The 15,107-nt window shown below is 46.5% G+C and overlaps 1 protein-coding gene across 1 annotated transcript in view; it reads right to left on the reverse strand.

The window, feature by feature from the left end:
- The window catches only part of LOC137537950 (mucin-2-like), a 343,213-nt gene that overhangs the window by 307,343 nt on the left and 20,763 nt on the right, over positions 1–15,107 (reverse strand). The window contains exon 5 of the mRNA XM_068259877.1: positions 1,675–1,738. Within this exon, the coding sequence (XP_068115978.1) occupies positions 1,675–1,738 (64 nt within the window). The remainder of the gene's footprint in view (positions 1–1,674; positions 1,739–15,107) is intronic.

The raw sequence follows: 15,107 nt of genomic DNA on the forward strand, positions 1-15,107 counted from the left end.
TGTGTTACAAGTTTAGTGCCTGATTGCATGCTCGGATTGTTCATTGCTACTGTGTGAGACTGCATTGTGTGTGGCATTCTGTACCAGCCTGAGAACAAGCAACTCGACAGCAGTGCATGAAATTGTTGTAGTGTTTAGTAGTATCGTCACAGATGACTGCTAGCAGAGTGTGGTTGAGGGTGAAAGCTTTGTGGTAGCTTAAAGAGAACCAGAGACGAAGCACCATCATGTATTTTACCATATATATCAATGGGAACATGACAGTAAACACCTACTCTGCTCTTTGTTTGTTTCATTTTTCATTGCTCAGTCTTCTTGTTATCAGCCCTGATAAAATCTCTGACTGAGCAATCATTCAAGCTTTGCCCTGTAATGATTATAGCTGAGTCAGTCTTCTGTAATGTCTTTTCAATCCCAAGCCTGCCCCCTTGTGGCTCTGTTTCCTGCTATGTATACTCGTGGTAGGAAAGCAGAAACGGCCCACAAGGGGGCAGGCTTGGGCTTGAAAAGACATCACAGAAGACTGACTCAGCTACGTCACGGGGCAAAGCTAGACTGAATGCTCAGTCAGAGATTTTATCAGGGCTGATAAAAAGAAGACTGGTCAGTGAAAAATGAAACAAAGAACAGAGTAGGTGTTTACTGTCATGTTTCCATTGATATATGGACTCTACTGAGCGCGTCCAACAAGCTGCTCCACATCTTGTTATGCGCTTTGAGTCCTATGGGAGAAAAGCGCTTTACAAATATTATTGTATTATTGTATATATGGTAAAATACATGAGGGTCAGGAACTGTCTCTGTAGGCATGCCGCAGGGCCGGTACCTGACAACTAGTGCCACCGCCTCTAAGTCGAATCAGGTAAAAAGAGCGTAGGGGCCCTTATGGAAAAAAAACGGCACTGCCACAGGCGCATATTATAAAAGTAGCGATTAGCGGCAAAACAACGGAAATTTGGGAGCATGGCAGCAGACGTTATTGGGTGCCTGCGGACGCCGAAATTTGCTGCAATAATTTTCATTAATGCAACAAAGAAGCTAAATATGGGCACCTGGAGGTCCCCGATTACTGGCAAGCAAGTAAATTTCTGCACCTGGAGCCACACGATAGAATCGCAGTTGCTGGAGGCTTGCAGAAATTCAAATTGCAGTATTGCATGGCGGGCTCCCAAATGTAATTTCTTTGCAGCATATCGTGGCTTTATGGTGAAGGGTGTTAAGATTTAGGAGGGGGGTAGGGTTAGGTACCAATGGGGGAGCGAGGGGGGAGTCTTAGGTTCAGGCACCACCAGGGGGGGGTTTAGGTTTTAGCCACCACAAGGGAGGGCCTTAGGGTTAGGAACCACCGGAGGTGAGGGGGGGGGGGGGTCTTAGTGTTCGGCACAACCAGCGGAGGGTCTTAGGGTTAGGCATCACCAGTTAGGAATCGGTAGGGAGAGGATTCTGTGCAAAAGTGGGGTTCGGTTTAGCAATAGTAATATATTGGTAAAAATGACTGATACTTTACTATCGAGGTCTAGCAGTAGAATATCGCTAATTGTAGCAATACAGGTATTCTACTAGTGGCAATCCCCTGCACCCATTCCCTTTTTTCCAGGCACTTTTATTTCATGCATTCCTCTAGGTTACCATACCCTGAAAACACTGCTAGCGGCTTTTATCAGGGTAACTTACCGCATTTCACTCGGGGGGCTTTCCTTTCTGCTGCCTGTTGCTTGTAGAGTGTCGCCTCAGAATCCTAAAGGAAAAAAAGAAAGATACCTTATTTCCACTAAAATTAAAAGGCTGGCCCTGTTCTGCTCCTCACTGCATTGCAGAAATCAGCAAAAGCAACTGAGACCAATAACCCCCAACACCAGCTTGCCAGAGAATGAATTCAACTAAATGCCTGTGGCCTCCAGCAAAGACACTGTTGTGTCTGCACTGATCTGCTCAGCCATGATGATGGAGGTGGGGCAGACTGCACCTTGCTGCTTTGCTCTGTCTTCTTAGAAACTGGGCTGCTTGGTGGTCACCACAGACAGCTGCTGGGAGAGAAGAGGGGAATAGCACATTTGATTAATGGGAAACATTGGGGAGGAGTGACTTCGTAATCAGGGGTGCTCGGATACCCCTTTTCAAAATCCGAATTGATACGGATCCGGATACCCAGATATCCGGATCCGGATCGGATATCCGAATCCGAACTTTCAAATATCCGCGCTCATGCGGATATCCGAACGCATTATCCGGGCTATCCGGGTGGATTCGGATATCCGGATAGAAAAAACGGAAGTGCCCTTTAAATTGCTTTAAAAACGTTTTTTAAGGTATATAAGGCATGTAGCATCATTATTTTGTAAAGGGGAACACTAATTGATGATGTGGGGACTTAAAATCCCCCACCCCAAAAAAATAAAATGGCTGTCAATTAACATTAGGCCTATGTTCCAGACAGCGGTCGTGCAGCCCACAATGGCTTCAATTCATCAAGCATTACCGCATTCGGTAATGCTGAAAACAGCTGACTTTACGGAGCACTTAGTAAAATGTTAATTCATCAAAGCAGTTACCACATGAGAAACAGACATTCCTGTTCAGAGAGATAAATTACCGACTTGTTAAGTGATTACCTCAACACATGTCAGTAAAATGTCAGCAAATGTTAATTTATCAAGCTCACAGCATTGGATAACATGTGCAGTGTTTATCTCCAGCTCTCCCCTGTCGATAAGGAGCTTGGAATGCCTGCTCCGTCCGTGTGTGTGACAGGAACATAGAAACCTCCCCTGTCCCCTGCAAGTGCTGCTGATAGGTTGGCCAGGCTTCTCGGGTGGAACAGACCCCCCCAGGCAGCCAGGGGAGAGAAAAGAATTAAAGTTATTTTCCAGGCACCCTTCTTTTCTAGGCACCCTTCGGTAGTGTAACCCCTTGAGTGCCTGTTTAAATATGCAGGGATGCAAGTGGGAGCTCGTGGCAAAATGACCTAAGCAGGGAATGTGTAATGTTTCTCAACAGTTCATCTAAGCTGTGGCAAGTAAATAGAAACTTAAAGGGACACTTAAGTCAAAAAAGAAAAAATGAGTTTTACTCACCTGGGGCTTCCAATAGCCCCCTGCAGCTGTCCGGTGCCCTCACCGTCTCCCTCCGATCCTCCTGGCCCTGCCGGCAGCCACTTCCTGTTTCGGTGACAGGAGCTGACAGGCTGGGGACGCGAGTGATTCTTCACGTTCCCAGACACAATAGCGCCATCTAAGCTGCTATAGCATATATCATATACCATATAGCAGCATAGAGGGTGCTAATGTGTCTGGGAACGCGAAGAATCACTCGCGTCCCCAGCCTGTCAGCTCCTGTCACCGAAACAGGAAGTGGCTGCCGGCGGGGCCAGGAGGATCGGAGGGAGACGGCGAGGGCACCGGACAGCTGCAGGGGGTTATTGGAAGCCCTAGGTGAGTAAAACTCATTTTTTTTGTTTGACTTAAGTGTCCCTTTAAGACTAATGAGACAGATTCAGCAAGAGCAGAGGCAGCACAACAAATATAAAAGGCACATGTATAGGGATGTCGGTGCTGCCTCTTTCCTATTGTAATGCCCTCACTGCACGGACCTCTTCGGTTACTTACCGAACATCTACCACATGTGTGAAAATATTGATGAATTAGCACAGTGAAGTGTAAAATACCGAATGCGGTATTTTAAGGACTGGGATTTTGTTATCGAACACCCTTTGATGAATTGAAGCCATTGTGTCCAAAGTCCAACCACACAACTGGGACATGACAGTTTTCAGCCAAGATACCTCCAAAAAATTACGCAGCAATTGTGTTTTGAGTTAAATATAGGTGGTATCAGTGGCCTGTGGCACCCTGGCCTGGCGGTGGGAGCTGCACAGGCAGCAGGAGCAGGGCAATGCAGCAGCAGCAGGTGTAACGTGTGCCACGAGCATGCCGGATGTGGAACGTGGCAATTGTGCCCCTTTAAGCACTAGGCAACGCGTTTCGTACGTCCTTGCCCACTTCCTCAAGCCAAATACAGTGCCAAAGAAAATCCCAGCCTGTGTTACCACTAGCAAACAGGAGCCGAATAGATGCGATGCAGCTATGTATCACTTCCGCTCCCATTCGCTTCACTTCCGCATCGGGTGATGCGGAAGTGTATGGGAGGAGATGGCGGGCAGATGCGGCCATCTGCAGCATGCTGCAGATTCTCGGATCGCTCCGCAACGCTTCACAAAACCAGCACACAATGGAAAATGTTTTATTGCCGTGCATTGGTTACAGTACAGCCGTGGCGCGATACGTCTATGTAGTCGCATCGCACCTCATGTAATGGAAACGGGCACTAAGAAAATGGATACTTGACTACAGCAAGAACAAGCATTCCAACGGCATCTTATCATTTTGTGTAAAGTGGTTTATGATCCCGTGATGATGGAGAAGATTTGTGGGCATCTTCCCATCAGATCAACCTCCCATTTAACAAGCAGTCCTGGTGTTCAGTAGCGCTTAGGTCAGTTTGCCTCTCTGAGCTGGGGGCGTCTGGGGTTTCCATTACAGGGAGCAAGAAATTAGGAAATTAGAGCTTTTGTATGTCTTCCAGACTGTCATGGCAGCTCTCCATCTAGTCTTCTGATTGCTGATAAATAACTACTGGAGCCTGTCCAAGGCTGTAAATCTGGAATACCCCCATGTCAGAGACACAGTCACATTCCACACACCCAGCAGTCCCTAAATGCTGATACCAAGATCCTGTCCTACTGAGCTCCACACACACAAGTCAATCACTGGTCAATGGTACAAAGACCCTGCTCAGTAGAGCAGTACCAGTGGCGTAGCTATTATTATTATTATTATTATTAAGTATTTATATAGCGCCGACATATTACGCAGCGCTGTACAGTGTATATATATATATTGTCACTAACTGTCCCTCAAAGGAGCTCACAATCTAATCCCTACTAGCTAAGGCGTTATGGGCCTCGGTCCAAGATTTACATTGGGCCCCCAAAGCGCTCTATACATAATAATTGATATGGCGCACCAAAACCTGCCAAGGACAACCAGAGTGTCAGACTGCAAGAAGGGAATGTGAAACAGTTTGCTATTGATTATTATCATTCAAAGCATCTATAGAAGTGATTATTACCATCACAGGACCAATGAAAAGCTAATACTGCAAGTGAGGGAGAACCCCTTGGGGTCCCTCTGGACCTCCTATTGCTACGCCACTGTCTACTACCATATCAATCACTGCTCACCAACATCACCACCATACCCAGTCCCATTCTCTGCCACCCGGCCAATTACTGCTCACCAATAGCAGGACCCTGATTTACCACCATGCCAAGTCCCATATACGGTATATGGAGCGCTGCCAATATTTTGGTTGTTCTATAGAAAATGTGTAGATCATTTTATGGCTAGCTGCCTCAGGTTTTCACTATGTTTTTAATTGTTAGAGGTTAGGTCTCTTCTGTGAGGACCCCTCAATGTTGGTGGAAGAGTCTAGTACAGAACAATCTGCGCGCAAACTGTTTTTGGAAGATAACGTCCTCTATTCGCTGCATCTGTTCTCAATGCAAGTTGTGTAATTGGGCTGTGCACATCTATGCAGCTGGTGAGTTCAGGTGCAGACTGCATTTGAAAGTGCTGCCATTTACTCCTGTTGTACAAAAATGTAAGTCTACTTGTGGCTACCTGCATTCATGTGTATCAGTTTGCATTCAATTTATCTAGTTTAGTGTTTAGTGCAAAGTTTGCATCTGATTTGTATTCAAGGTGTCTCTGGAAGGCGCTGCACACCTCTGTTGGTTTAATTTCAGCTGCTGCTACTCAGAACTGAACAATACCACCAGGGCTGTGGAGTCGGTACAAAAATCATCCGACTTTGACTCCTCAGTCTACGAAACCACCAACTCCAGATACCTAAATTGCTCTGTCTACTTGACTCAGTGCCTTAGTCTAATACTTACCAGGACCCTTCACTAACACGATGATAACCATAAGTCAATAACTGCCTACCAATATCAGGACCGCCTTCTATCATCATGCCAAGATCTATACAAACCAGTCAATCATTGTTCATCAACATATATGGTAATTTACAGAGCCCAACAATCACATCAGAAATACACACGAGCGTATTATTAGCACGTCTCACTGGTCTAAACATAGAGCACATACAGTGACTTGAAAAAAATACTAAACATGCTGTGGTATTAGGTGTCCAATCAGATGAGAGAACACTAATGTCAGCCTTGTTAAGGTTATGAACACCAGGATTTAGGCTGTAGTGCTATGCCCAAGAAAAGGGAGACCCCCTGGTCCACTGAGATGCCCAAACACCCTTCAGAGCCTGCTCAAGAGTTTGGGATGACTTTTGCACACAGTGGCCTCATAAGACATACTGGCCCATATGCAATTCCCTTTTTTCTCCTGAGTTTAAGGGACCCTGAGCAGAAATTGAAAATGCCTTAATGAACTTACCCTGGAGCTTAATCCACCCCACCCCCGTAGTCCATGAGATCCCTCAGCGTCCTCTGAGTTCCCTCCTTTCTTCTGGTGGCGGCTCCGACAGCCGCGCAACTTCAAGTGCAACCGCGCATATGTGGCCCTTCTGTGCACCTGTCTCACTTGCCTATCGCTGTGAGCGTTCTGCGCACGTGCGGTTCTCTAAAGAAATGAACTGCGAGTGCGCAGAATGCTCCTGGCGATGGGTGCGCAGATGGGCCCGCATATGCAGTTGCGCACGACTTCTGGCCAAGTCGCGCGGCTAATTGAGCCACTGGCAGAAAAAAGGAGAGAGCCCAGAGGATGTTGTGGGACCTCACGGACTACGAAGGAAGCCCCAGGTAAGTTCATTATGGCATTTTTGGCTTCTGCTCTGGGTCCCTTTAAAGAACAAGCGACACCCATGCTAACCTAGTAATAAAAAACACATATATAAGTAGATAAATACTACTTCTACTTACATAACAGATGTATTGTGCTATCCACGTAATGATTCCTGTAAATTTTATAAAGGAAAAGCAGAAAATCCTATTGCAGGCAGTGGCCATTTTGCCACGCTAATGCTGAATACACACGGTTCGTTCCGGCATCGAATGCGCCGCTCGATTCCGGACTAATCGATTATTCCCAAACATTTCCGAGCGCATTTCAATGATTTTTAGGTCGATTGCCTTGTAAAGTATGGCAAATCGACCTGACGATCCATTGAAACGCAAATCGGACATGTCGGAAATAAACAAATCAACGGGAATCGAGCGGCGCATCGACGGGAATCGAGTGCGGGAACGAACCGTGTGTATCCAGCATAATACTGACATCATATTAGGCCTGAACGATTTTAGGAAAAGATTGAATCGCACGATTTGTCAGAAATTGCGATTTCGATTCGATTCACGATTTTCTTCAAACAGCTTGTAATTTCACAGCTAGGATCAGTTTGTGTGTGTGAGCAGAGTCCTTCCTTTGCTTTATGATAGTCTCTGCAGGCCTGTCAATCAAGCTTTGGCCAGTTTATCAAGCCTAGCCTTTCCTGCAAACCCAATTATGCCTTTGCACAAATGTACTGTGCCCCACTGCAGCAAACAGCTATGCAGAATAGATTGCCACAATTTCAAATTCACAGTACCCCACTGCAAACAGCCGTGCAGAATACAGTCAGTCACAGCACAGTCATCAGCATTATCACACTGACATGCTGTGCAAAGGATGTGGAGGCAGTGCAAAAAAGTTGATTGACAGGCTGCCCGGTAGTGTTGTCCGGATCATGAACGATTCGGATCTTTGATCCGAATCTCTTTTGTGAGTCAAATCATCCGAATCATCAAAATGAGTGATTCGAATCACAAAGGGGGCGGGGCCAGGAGCGACACGCCCCCTCTTAGCCAGCAGCGGAGTCCTGAAAGCAGAGCAGAGATGGATCGCTCTGTTGGAGGGGAGGCAGCCTTGCAGCCACAGGTAGATGAGAGAGAGGGGACATGGGTGCCACTGCCAGATATGTGTAGAGAACACATACTGGCTATAATGTGCTGCTCATTATAGGCTGTCTGTTCCGCAGTTGTGCACAGTGATGACATTGGAAACTTTTGGCACAGCTCAGTAACGTTACAGGCAGCATGCCAGGCTAGGACAGGGGCACTGTGATTGCTGTGCAATATGATCCTCCTGCACTGCTCTAAACAGCTGCACTTTACTTCTGGCAAACAACCAAGCAGTCCACTGCGCTCAATCCACGAGGAAAAATGTGCTGGTTTTAGCCTCCAGTGCATGCAGCTCCAAAGTCTTGTGGGAAAAACAAGCGTATATCTAAAAGGCAAGCAAAATGTAGGAGCGCTCTCTGGTGCATTAAACTTTTTTAATCACTTCGCAAAAAAGATTAAAATCTACTTACAAAATAAAATCACTTTTAGGCATGTAATAAAGATCAACGGGGATTCCCACTCCAACCTCCACATGGCAGTATCACCTCACGTTACAACCTCGCTGCGGCCAGTAGCGAGGACCAATGCTCCGTGTGCCGGCGGTGTCTGGACAGGGGGTGGCTTGTCCAGACACCGCCGGCACACGGAGCATTGGTCCTCGCTACTGGCCGCAGTGAGGTTGTAACGTGAGGTGATACTGCCATGTGGAGGTTGGAGTGGGAATCCCCGTTGATCTTTATTACATGCCTAAAAGTGATTTTATTTTGTAAGTAGAGTTTAATCTTTTTTGCGAAGTGATTAAAAAAGTTTAATGCACCAGAGAGCGCTCCTACATTTTTCTTGCACTTTACTTCTGGGAATGCTTTGGGGAATGGGAGTTGGGAGTATACAGATGAACATATAGGTGATATATATGTAAAGTATATGATTGCAGCATGTGGGTTTTGTGTGCAAACAAACATTTCTGGTCTCTGCTCGTCCCTCCTCCCTTCTCTGTCCACTCTCTGCCCTCTGTCCATCTTCTCCCCTTCTCTGTGTGTCCACCCCCCTCCCCTTTTCCTGTCCTGCTAGTCATTTCAACCCCCGAATGCTTCCCTTGTAAAATGATCCGAGATTCGGATCAAAGATCCGGATCTTTTCAATGATCTGATTCGAATCATCCGGATCATTGAAAAGATCCGAACTTCGCATCTCTACTGCCCGGCCAGCTAGTGATGTGGACTCGGGAGGCTGAGCTACGCGTGATTGAGAGCCTGTGGGCGGAGTCTGCCGTCCGCCCAGCCAATTCCATGGAGGCACTGGGAGGAGTGAACCGCCGCAAGAGCGAGAGACTGTGGGCGGAGTCTGCTGCCCGCTCATCTCATAGGCTGCAGGCACGGAAGTTGGGGAGAGAGTGAGAAAGAACTCCCAGCTTTCAAAAGAACTCCCAGCTTTCAAAAGAACTCCCAGCATTCAACTTTTTGGGACTTTTTGGCATTGTTTGGCACTAGGGCCAGTGCTCCTAAAGTATGTGATAACTACAAACCATAACAGCAGAAAAAGTTTTGAATGCAGGATTAGCATCTTTATCACTTAATACACTCAGACCAGTTGCTGTTGAAATTAGATTTTTATGGTGACAATACCGCTTTAAAGCGGACCTAAACTCAGAGCTTCCTCTCTGCTCTAAAAGATAAGCAATAGCACAATAACCTTTAAAGAGAAACATTTCTAAAGAAAAACAAAAACATTTCCTTTTTACAACTTACAGAACTCCTGCAATAAATCAACATAAAACTGCAAGGATCATGGGTGACCAATTCAAGGCCCGGTGTAAATTTTGACTTAGCAAGTGGTTAGGTAAAGTTCCTCAGTGGATCCCGGTGGAGCGAACTGAGCAAGGCGACCTCCGTGGTAGAATAATGGGAGGAGAGCGAGTGGGGGGCCGGGCAGGCAAAGTCCGTAAGTCAAGAGCCGACATGTTTAGCTGGGTAAGCGCCGTCTTTACGGCCACGTGTGATTGCTTCGGTTTGGTTGTTCATAACACCAGGCTTTAGGTTATTACCTTTCCTCTTGCTTTTCCCAGCAATGAACAGGCAATGTTGTCTGATTCTGCTAAGTTAGGACAGGTGATCCTGAGTTGCCAAGGCTTGTCACACTAATAGCACTTTTGAGTGTAAACTAAAGCTGGCTTGGTCAATACCAGGAGCCTTTACTATCATTACAGCTAATCCAGTACACAGAAACAAACTAATTCCAGGATCTTGTGCTACCACCACACATACAATCTCATACACACCAATCATTCACTGCTCCCCAATATCAAAATCTAATACAGAAATACTCTGGGTTCGTTTCTGGCTAGCAGTGCTGCATAAGAGTGAGCCTTCTGTGCACTTGAAAGGATTCACCCTTCTCAAGACCACCTACATTTTTTTTAATAAAATTATATAGACACAAATATCTAAAGGTTGTCAATGTTATGGCAAGTCCAGAGAGTCCACACTGTGTATGCCATAGACTGTTCTATGTAAAATTGTAGAAAAGACTGCCACACTTCACAGTTGATCCACTGGAAAACGATTAATCCATAAAGGGAACCTTAATCGAACTGCAAAAAAAAACGAGTTTAACTTACCTGGGGCTTCTAACAGTCCTCTGCAGCCTCCCTGTGCCCGCGCCGTCACTTAACAATCCTCCAGTATCCTGCAGCACCCATCTTTCGGACGGGCAACTTGGGATTCAACAGCCACTGTGGCCTCAATTCACAGAGCATTATCAAACGTTTATCAAACACTTTATCAAACGTTTGATAATTTACCTCATGGGTAAAATCTTATTTTAAATTCTCTAAGGTGTTATATATTTATTGAATGTTTTACCGATAAAACGTTCAACAAATATATAACACCTTAGTGAGATTTTACCCATGAGGTAAATTATCAAACGTTTGATAAAGTGTTTGATAAACGTTTGATAATGCTCCGTGAATTGAGGCCTGTGCATGCGCAGAACGCTCCCGAGGAAGGGCCGGGGCGTGCATGCGCAGTGGCCATTGACTCGCCGAGTTGCCTGGATGAAAGAGAGGAGCTGCGGGAGCGTAAAGATTTCCCTGTACTGTGCATGCGCAGAGTGCTCCCGCCCACAGGAGCATGATCAGGAGGCGCGCAGACTGGGGCCACGCATCCAAACGAAAGAAGGGCGCTGTGGGGGACTGGAGGATCATTCAGTAATGATCACTGTGCTGCTCTCCTCTCTGTTCACCTCGTTGCTGATCTGAGGTCTGTGTGTTACATGGAGGCAGCAGCAGCCATACAAGCCACAGACAGGATGCCCCTGGCAGCATGGGAGGCACCAGCTGTGGGTGAGCCCCCATGCAGCTACTTGGTTCGGCTGGGCTTAGCAGCACCCCTGTTTATGAGCCCCGAGAACTAAAGGATGTCATACGAATGTTAAGTAATGTCACTTGAGGCCAAGCTGATGTCATATGAAGCCTAGCTAATGTTGTGGCACATGAGCAGCTTTGCAGCGCAGTGACTGGCAGCAGGGAGATGGGCATGGCTCTGCCAGATGCAGCTCACAATTATCTGCACTTAGAAGCATTTCCTTTAGAGACGGGCCCTATCCCCTTACAGGAATGGGCAGAATATTTGGGCCGCGGGCCAGGGTCCTCTCTCATTCATACAGATTAACCATTCCAGCAGATAACAAATGTCAACACACTATTTTGTAAGATTCTTGTCAGCCGAGGCCATAAAAGGAAGATTAAAGGTTTGCCAGGGGGAGGAAGGTGAGCTCCTCAAGATGGCAGAGCGCAGCAGCCTGGCCTCCGGCCCAACTCTAATTGAAAAAGAAGTTTCTCCTTTGTAGCAAGGCAAACAGATACACAGTGCGGCCTGGGAGGAGAGGGCCAGAGGATCTGAGTAACCCTCCCTGGGGTGACGCCGTTCTCATACACTCCTATTCCCAGAGACACAAAACGATCAAGAGCTGTAAAAACACGACAGGACGCAGCAAACACGCCAACTGTCCTACTGCAAGGGACTGCATGACTTTCCGATAATAATATGTCCAGTAAATCAAGACAGGAGTCACTAAGACAGATGTCACCACTGTGATGATATCGAGATCAGAGTAGCAAAACAGGCAAATAAAGTTTTGTATGAATACAGCATAGATATCAAACCCTGGCCTGCAGGTGGGCAGTCAAATTTGGCCAGCAAGTGGTTTCCCCACCTTGCATTATGTTTGGCTCACTCAGACCAGCATTTCTCAACTCAGTCCTTCGGTCCCCCGAACAGTGCATGTTTTGCAGAAAACCACAGACAGGGGCGTAGCAATAGGGGTTGCAGAGGTTGCGACCGCATCGGGGCCCTTGGGCCAGAGGGGCCCCGAAGGGCCCTCCCTCAACTACAATATTAGCTCTCTATTGGTCCTGTGCTCATAATAATCAGTTCTATAGATACTTTAATTAGTGGTAATCATTAACAAACTGTCCCCCAACCCCTTCTTGCACCTCTGACACTGTAGTTGCCATTGGCAGGTTTTGGTGCGCTGTATCAATTGTTATGTATAGCGTGCTTGGGGGCCCCATTGTAAAACTTGCATCGGGGCCCACAGCTCCTTAGCTACGCCACTGACCACAGAGGTAGTTAATCAGCTCTGCTGAGACACCGATTACCTCACCTGTGAATGTTTGTGGTTTTCTGCAAAACATGCACTGTGTGGGGTACTTGAGGACCGAGTTGAAAAACACAGCTCTAGACCACCTGGAAAGGACATGGAAGAGATTCCAGGAGGCAGGCAGTTACTCTAGGAGAGCTGGAAAAGGCTGTAGAAGGTCCTTAAAGGAAATCTGTAAGAAGAAAACTTCCCCTGGGAGGTACTTAACTTATCTCAGGAGGGGGAAGCCTCTGGAGAGGGAGGGGGAAGCCTTCCCCCATCATTTCACCCTCCGAGATCCAGTGCTGTTAGCCGCAAAAGATCAGACATGTAAATATTTACCTTCCCTGGTCCAGCGCAGGTGCAGTAACGGCTTTCTGATGGGCTCTGGTGGAAATAGCCGACCCTGATCGGGTCTGCTCTACTGGACAAGTGACTTTCACTTACGCACTATAGCAGACCTGATCAGCTATTTCCACTGGAAGTTAATCGGAAAGCTGCTACTGCGCTTGCGCTGGACCAGGAAAGGTAAATATTGCAGGTGCCACTGGCAAGCTTGTATTCAGGGGTGGACAGCGCTTGGTCCCTAAGGTTTAGGAGGATGAGGGAAGCCTCATTAGGATCCAGAGGCTTCTCCCGCCTGAGTTAAGTATCCCCTACCATATGGTATGGTATGTATCACCTAAATAACTTTTGTTATATCTTTGGATTCTCCCCATGGCTAATACCAGACCACACACAAACAGCAGTGTTGCGACGCTTCTTCAGGCTGTAGTGGGATGGCCCTGGTGTAGCACTTAGAGGCATGGCTTGCCCATGATGGTTAATGAATAATATGGCGGTTCCAGTTTGAAAATCTCAGAATTGAAGACAGATCCTATGAAGTACTGTGTGTTTAAGTGAAACAGCGGCTGGAACTTGCAGAGCAATTGTTAAGGTCCATACACAAGCTCAACCTATGTCTACCAATGGGGATCGGGACCCGATCCCTCAGGCAGCATTGCAGTGCCAAAGCTGTGCAGATGTGTCACTGGCTTGTAAAGGGGGAGGGGGGGGCAGCGGCACAGGAGTGATGTCATGCAGCAGGCTGGGTAAGAGGGGAGAACAATGCTTTCAGCCATCACTCAGCCCAAGTGTTCTGCCAGGACAGATCACTGACCAAGTGGGGTCAGACGTTTTGGAGAGGGAGTTGAGAATTGAAGCCATGGTGGCTCCTGGTCCACATCCTACATAATTACTCTACAGTAGACACAGACAAGACAAAGAACATTTATATTGCAATTTTCTCCTGGCGGACTCAAAACGCCAGAGCTGCAGCCACCAGGACGTGCTTTATAGGCAGTAGCAGTGTTAGGGAGCCTTGTCCAAGGGCTCCTTAGCAAATAGGTGCTGGCTCACTGAACAGGAAGAGCCAAGATTCGAACCTGTGTCAGAGGCAGAGCCCTTAACCATTACAATTATTCAGCCAAATCCATCAGAAGAGCCACAGGGAAAGGTCATTCGAAAAAGGATTGAGATGAGACGGGTGCCGGGGCTTTGGAATTCCATATCTTGTAGTCTGCAGAGATGAGTTCCCGAGATGTTATAATTTTTGGCTTTGCGGTTGAAAAGACCTGGACTGAATGCTGGTCACTGTAGCATCCTCTAAGGCTGTAGTCCAAGATTCGGAACAAAAGTTGAACATAGGCAGTACTTCCGACAATTTCATCAGTTTCAAGCTGATTTTCTCCTTTTGTTTCTTTCTCGTTGAACTCATTGGACGGATGTCTTTTTTCATCCAAACTAACTTACCACAAAGTGAACAGATGTTTCAGTAAATGCATTAAAATTTAACTTTGTCTTGATGCACTTTTCTCTTCCAACTTGGGGTTATTGAGACTTTTGTATGGGTCATTGAGAATTATACATAACTGGCTCTTTTTGAGTAAGTAGGACTTGTAATTACTATTTTATAATGGGATAACATTTAGCTATACACTTTGTATTTGCATATAAACATCCAGTACTTTTGGTTAGCACGGCTTCTTGATTGATTCTCTGTTGCTTGACCTGGCTACTCTGACAATGCCTGATCTGATCTACTTATTGACCTTAGCTTGTGACTTTGACTCTGCCTGTTATCCACCTGTTCTGACCTTTGGTTACCTACCTCAACCCCATGTGTTATTTGCCTACCTGGACCTTGAGTTGTGAGTGACCCAGATTAGGCTGTATGCCAACTGCCCCAAACTTAGCATGTTAAACCAGCTATGCCTGCCCTGATCTCAGATTGTCATGTTGTTCTCTAAGACAAATAAAATGGGTACTTCCCATTCGAGTAAAAAATTTTGCTTTATTTTTTTTTTATTGCAAGATATTCTCCAGACATGTGGTGAGCTTCCATTGACATTTTGGTTTCATAGGGTGCTATAGCTGCCCTCCAGCTGTTTAAAAAAACAAAAAAAAACCTAACCACCCTTCCTCCAATGCCTAGCCCTAACTGACCCCACCCTACCAACGCTTAACCTTCAAGAAAAAACAAAACAAAAAAACCCCAAAACAATGCCTAACCATAACT

This window comes from Hyperolius riggenbachi, chromosome 11 (assembly GCF_040937935.1).
Source record: "Hyperolius riggenbachi isolate aHypRig1 chromosome 11, aHypRig1.pri, whole genome shotgun sequence".
In the NCBI taxonomy this organism is placed as follows: domain Eukaryota; kingdom Metazoa; phylum Chordata; class Amphibia; order Anura; family Hyperoliidae; genus Hyperolius; species Hyperolius riggenbachi.